Raw genomic sequence first — 6711 nt, 5'->3', positions numbered from 1 at the left:
CTCCATGGTTCTGTTCATAGGGAAGGCGTGGGGCGCCGTCAGCGACCCTGTTGTCGGCTTCTTCATCACCAAGAGCAAGTGGACCAGGATAGGCAGACTCATGCCCTGGTGAGGCCATGCACACATGGATTGCATAAAAAAAACAGCAGACAGACACTGCGGCTCCATAGGACCACAGATCTTAGTGATTGTATGGGAAATGCTACCTGTGAATGCTAGGCTTCACATTTTGACTTCACACTTCTATTGGATTATACTAAAGCTTTTCTCTTGATTTGTAAATGAGAATGTATTCTCAGTCAACTTACCTGGTAAAATAAAACAATAACAAAAATATTAACTAAACCACAGCAGTATCCCTGTAGATCTTCGTTATGAGCCCTGTCAGCTTAGACAAAAGGGTTCCAAAAGAGTTATTCGGCTGTCCCCATAGCAGAACCCTTTTTGGTTCCAGGTAAAACCCTTTTGGGTTCCATGTAGAACCCTATGTGGAAAGTATTATACATGGAACCCAAAAGAGTTCTACCTGGAACCAAAAGGGGTTCTTCAAAGGGTTGTCCTACGGGGATAGTCAAAGAACCCTTTTAGGTTCTAGATAGCACCTTTTTTTCTAAAAGTGCAGAGAGTGTTTACCAAAAGCACCACATCAAACTCAACCATAACACTAGGTGTCAGCTCTAAAGTGTGTGTGTGTGTGTGTGTGTGTGTTTCAGCTCAAAGCTGTTTTTAACTCATTGCTGTGACCCGACTCAGTTACTGTAGTTACTGGTTGACTACTTACTGCTGATCCTGATGTGACTGAGTGAGTGCTGTATAAGCTTTACAAGACATAGATTACTGACAAGCTGACAGGCTGGAGAAAGACCAGATCACAGCATTACTGATTTGATTACCACTGCACGTGTGTGTGTGTGTGTGTGTGTGTGTGTGTGTGTGTGTGTGTGTGTGTGTGTGTGTGTGTGTGTGTGTGTGTGCGTGCGTGCGTGCGTGCGTGCGTGCGTGCATGCTCGCGCGTGTGTGTGTGTACTGAATGTGTGTGTGCGTGATTGTTTTGTTCGTGTGTGTGTGTGTCCTGAGAGTTTTTGTGGCAAAACACTGTTGCCCTGCCCGGTTGTGTGTGTGATAATCAGCACCTTGAGAAAGCCGCACCCTCTAGTTAACTTCTGAGTGAAACCAGTGGCGTAAAGTACTTCAGTAAAAATACTTTAATGTACTACTTAAGTATTTTTGGGGGGTTATCTGTACTTTACTATTTATATTTTTGACAACTTTTACTTCTACATTCCTAAAGAAAATACTGTACTTTTTACTGCATACATTTTCCTTGACACCCAAAAGTACTCGTTACATTTTGAATGATTAGCAGGACAGGAAAATGGTCCAATTCACGCACTAATAAAGAGGTCATACCTACTGCCTATTATCTGACAGACTCACTAAACACAAGTGCTTAGTTTGTAAATGATGTCTGAGTGTTGGAGCGTGCCCCTGGCTATCCGTAAATGTAAAAATCAAGAAGATCGTGCCGTCTGGTTTTCTTAATATAAGGAACTTGAAATTATTTATACATAAGTATATTTTAGGAATTACATTTACTTTTGATACTTAAGTATATTGATACTCAAGTAGTGTTTTACTGGGTGACTTTCACTTTTACTTGAGTCATTTTCTATCAAGGTATCCTTACTTTTACTCAAGTATGACAGTTGGGTACTTTTTCCACCACTGAGTGAAACCCTATCTAACTGTCAGACAGGAAGTCCCCTGACCCTGGGCTGTGACATCATCAGACAGACAGGAAGTGATCAGAATCTGTTTGTCCTGAGGGGTTTATGGCTGTTTCTGTTTGGTACTCCTGGGTGCTACTGTGTTTGTTATGATAGACTCAGCCCTGCCATGCCAGCAGAGATAAAACTGGGACATTTCTCTCACAATGTCAGAGAGTGTGATGGTGCTGAAATCCCCTCCTTGCTTCAGTCTCAATCACTGTGTGTCTGCCTGTGTATGTGTTTTGCCCTACTTCCACTGTCAAACACTCCCATTGGGTTCTTCCGATACCCATCCTGCGAGCCATCTTACAGAACAATCTAACATTGTAACAGTGTATTCTAACATTCTAAATGTTCCATTCAGTCACTGTGCCTTTTCAACCCTCCCATGACCAGTCTAAACAGCAGCAGGCCCAACCCCAGAGCTAGGCAGCCCTGTCAGCCCTGTCACTCTCTTTGTGTGGCTGAACAATCACTAAGGACAGGCCTCTGTGTCACAGGGAGAGCTGGACTGTACCAGAACTCACCACTCTCTACCTCTTTCTACCTCTTTCTCTCTTTTTCTCTCTGTCCCCTTTCTCCCTCTTTCTCTCTTTTTCTCTCTGTTCTTAGTTCAACTGAATGCCAGGGCAGGACAGGTCAGGGGTTAATGGAGCTAGAGTAGAGGGGACGGGGTTTAGTAATATGCAGATTAAAATGGGGTCAAGCATCTCTGGGTCCTATCAGGTCAAAGGTTACAGGTCAGGTTCATTGTGGAAATATTTTGGAGTCGTAACCAAAACAATATGACTGTGGCTATTTGGGAGTGGTGCATAGAGGATAGGGTTAAGCTAGCAAAAGCTTGCTTAGCTGTGTTAAAGTGCAGTCCAGTGCAGTCCACAATGTGATTTTCCTGTGTTTTATATACTGTATATTTCTACACTATGAGGCTGGAATAATATTGTGAAACTGTGAAAATGTATATAATGCCATTTTAGTTTAAGAGTTGTTTGAAAAGACAGCCTGAAATTCCAGCCTGTTTTGACAACACCAGGCGGTAAATTAGTTAATAGGCCAATAAGAAAGAGATCGGTCGGTCTGCCAATAATAGCAATTTTTCAGTTTTCCCCTCCCCACTCAGACCACTCCCAGACCATACTGGCAAAATTTGTGCTTGAGAAATTGCTCTTTGCTAAGAAGCAATTTTTGTAAAAAAAATTGACCATTTTAATTGAAAACAATCACAGTAAGGTACTTAATTGTTACCCACAAATGATTTGATATTGATATAAAAATGGATGCATTTGTCACGCCCTGGCTATAAAGGCTTTTTATTCTCTATTTTGGTTAGGCCAGGGTGTGACTAGGGTGGGCAGTCTATGTTCTTTTTTCTATGTTGTTGTGTTTCTATGTGTTTGGCCTGGTGTGGTTCCCAATCAGAGGCAGCTGTTGTCTCTGATTGGGAGCTATGCTTAGGTAGCCTGTTTTCCCATTTTGAATTGTGGGTGATTATTTTCTGTTTAGTGTTTTTTCGTCACCATACAGGACTGTTCGTTTGTCGTTTTTGTTGTTTTGTTCAGTGTTCAGTTGTTTTATAAAAAATATGAACACTTACCACGCTGCACCTTGGTCCTCCTCTCCTTCTCCCGACGACATTCGTGACAGCATTGGACCTTTAACTATGTACTTAGTTGACCCTGCAGCTGCAGAGCATTAACTGAGCTTGAGTCTTTATGATAAGGATGTGAATTCTATGATGTACAGACGTTAGCAGATCAACCTAACACACAGTGCCTAGTGAAAGTCTACATACCACTTGCAAAGTCTTCACAGTTTTGCCGCCTTGAAATTTGGTTGGGAATCATTCATGGAAAGCAATATTCAAACCTTGTCTCTGATTCTCAAGCAGATTTCAGTTAGGACTGAGACTGGACCATTCAGGAACACTAACACCTACATTTACTTGAAAATCAGAGACAAGGTTTGAATATTGCTGTCCATCAATGACTCCCAAACAAATTTACTGAGCTTTAGCAATATTGACAAGAACAATTGATAAATGTTGCCCTAAAAGTTGTACAAAGTTGGTAAAATAGCATTTGAAATGATTCACAGCTGTAATGGCTGCCAAAGGTGCTTCCCCCAAGTATTACCTCTGGGGTGTGAAGACATACACATTCAAGACATCTTCCATACTTTTTCTTTAACTTTGAAAATGTGGAGTAGGTTGTGTAGATCTGTAGGAAAAAATATATATTTATTGTTGCTTTAGCAGATAACCCTATTCTTGTATTATTCAGTGGTTATAGATAGAGATAGTCATTGTGGACTAGTGGAAAGTACATTCACTTGTCCACAACCTCCCATCTTTCTCTCTATCCACAGTGAAACACACAGCTGTGCCCTCAGCCCACAATAATATATACCAGTTGGATGAATTATACATGAACAACACAACTCCCCACATCCTCAAAACTGTACAATGCAGCAGAATTTTTCTGCCCTGAGATGCCTGTGTGTGTGTGTGTGTGTGTGTGTGTGTGTGTGTGTGTGTGTGTGTGTGTGTGTGTGTGTGTGTGTATGTATGTGTGTATGTGTCTGAATTAAGCTCATGGTAATGTGGGTTATCATTCCTGTGGCATAGTGCATCTTCCTGTCTTCCCGCTGCCCCTCCACACTAACCCAGGACAGATTACTTCAGATTCACAAACACACCATTCATCTCTCCCGAAACACCCACGTACACCATCAGTCTATCACTTGCCTAACAGGTTCACTGGCACTGGCATAACAGGTTCACATAACAGTCTAACTGGCAGGCCTTTATCTATTGCACAAACACAAAATGAGGCCAGCGTTTCACAATAAAAAAGATACAAAATTCGACTCCAACGCTTGCTCAAGCAATGGTCATTAAGATATACTATAAGAACAATAACCCTGTACTCTCTCTTTTCTCTGTAGGATGGTGGGCTGTACTCCGTTTGTGGTGGTCTCCTACTTCTACCTGTGGTTCGTTCCTCCCTTCACCAACGGACGATTCATCTGGTACCTGGGTTTCTACTGTCTCTACCAGACACTCATCACTGTAAGTACCTGCCAGATACCTACTACTACTAGTACTACATAAACGTTGGCCCATAATGAAACATTTACACATCCTCCTCAGATAGCAGATATCGAACACTATTCAACACTGACTTTGATTACTCATAATGTGTGTTCGTAAATTCACTCTGGAGTGCCAGAGTGTAAATTCAGTTCGTAAATTCACTCTGGAGTGCCAGAGTGTAAATTCAGTTCGTAAATTCAGAGCGTTTAATTAAAAGAAATTTGGCCGACGTTTACTGACACCGGTCATATTCAACGGGTGTTGAGCGTTCGTAAAATCATCAGTTATTCTGCGCTCTGGCACACTCAGACAACAGTGCTCTGAAATCGGAGTAGATGGCCAGAGTGATTTACTGAATGCACTCATAGTACACAACAGAATGCTATGCAATGCTACAGTGAGCAGAGCCAACCAGACATCAAAACCAAACATCTTACGTAGATAGTTCACCTCTCTAACACTGACTTTGCTGATAACTACTTTACTGAGAAAAAAATGACTTACTACAACTGTGATAAGTGGATGTCTCACCTAGCTATCTTAAGATGAATGCACTAACTGTAAGTCGCTCTGGATAAGAGCGTCTGCTAAATGACTAAAATGTAAATGTAAAATTAACCTGTTTATTTAGGTTTCTTCAGTAACTAAGGTACAGCTCCAAACCCCTCTCTCTCTCTCTCTCTCTCTCTCTCTCTCTCTCTCTTTCTCGCTCTCTGTTTATGAGTGTATAGGTAAAGCTCTGCTCTCTCACCTGCTCTCTCTCTCTCATCTGCTCTCTCGCTTTCTCTCTCTGTCTCTCTCTCTCTCTGTTTCTTTCTCTCGCTCTTTCTCTCTCTCGCTCTTTCTGCTCTCTCTGCTCTCTCACCCGCTCTTTCTCTCTCACGTGCTCTCTCTCTTTCTTCCTTTCTCTCTTTCTCTCTTTCTTTCTTTCTCTTTCTCTCTCACGTGCTCTCTCTCTCTTTCTTTCTTTCTCTCTCTCTCTCACGTGCTCTCACTCTCTCTTTCTTTCTTTCTTTCTTTCTTTCTCTCTCTTTCCTGCTCTCTCTCTCTCGCGCTCTCTCTCTCTCTCTCTCTCACTCACGCTCTCTCTCTTACTCACTCTGCTCTCTCTCTCTCACGCTCTCTCTCTCTCACACTCTCTCTCACTCTCTCTCTCTCTCTCTCACTTGCTCTCTCCTCTGCTCTTTCTCTAACCTCTCTAACATATGGTACAGAGCATGTACCCACATTGTGGTGGCCTATAATGACATGTCTTTCTAACTACTTGATAAGTGTAGGTTCAGCCCTGCCAGAGACCACTGGGAGGGTAAATGCTGGTTACCACTTTTAACTTCCCTTCATTGTCTTTGTGTGTGTGAGACAGAATGGACAGCTGCTATCACTTTAAGGCCATACAGTAGTTGATCTAAATAAACAACAGCCAGTGTAATCATTCAATGAGGATTTGATGACTACTAAGGCTGATAAGTTATTTTTTGTGCAGCAAAGCTGTGGTCAAATTTAGTTCTATAAATTGGGTTTTTACAACAAGGCCCCACAAATGACAAGCTTGGCCTGCCCTGCATCCCTCCTTCCCTCCATCCCTCCTTCCCTCCATCCCTCCTTCCCTCCATCCCTCCTTCACTTCATCCCGCCCCAGCCGAAGAGAAGGAGAAGGGCTGGGACAGTCTTTTATGGTTGCGTTTATTTCTGATGTCTCTTTGGACACTCTGTCAGTCGCTTGGTCAGTCGCTTGTTTGCTCGCTCGGTCAGTCTGCCACAATGTCGACTGAGCTGTTGTGTGAATGACAAAGTGAAGAAAGGCTGGGTTTGAAGGTCAAGTGGAGGGTTGCTGACTGATATACTGGTGTC

General features: G+C 42.5%; 1 protein-coding gene across 1 annotated transcript in view; it reads left to right on the top strand.

The window, feature by feature from the left end:
* Window positions 1-4: 4 nt before the first annotated feature.
* The window catches only part of LOC129825335 (sphingosine-1-phosphate transporter MFSD2B-like), a 21504-nt gene continuing 14797 nt past the window's right edge, over window positions 5-6711 (top strand). Inside the window, exons 1-2 of the mRNA XM_055885351.1 lie at window positions 5-108; window positions 4713-4836. Coding sequence (XP_055741326.1) covers window positions 5-108; window positions 4713-4836 — 228 coding nt within the window. The remainder of the gene's footprint in view (window positions 109-4712; window positions 4837-6711) is intronic.

Source organism: Salvelinus fontinalis, chromosome 27, assembly GCF_029448725.1.
Source record: "Salvelinus fontinalis isolate EN_2023a chromosome 27, ASM2944872v1, whole genome shotgun sequence".
NCBI classification, from domain to species: Eukaryota; Metazoa; Chordata; class Actinopteri; order Salmoniformes; family Salmonidae; genus Salvelinus; species Salvelinus fontinalis.
This window is presented reverse-complemented; position numbering and strand designations above follow the sequence as displayed.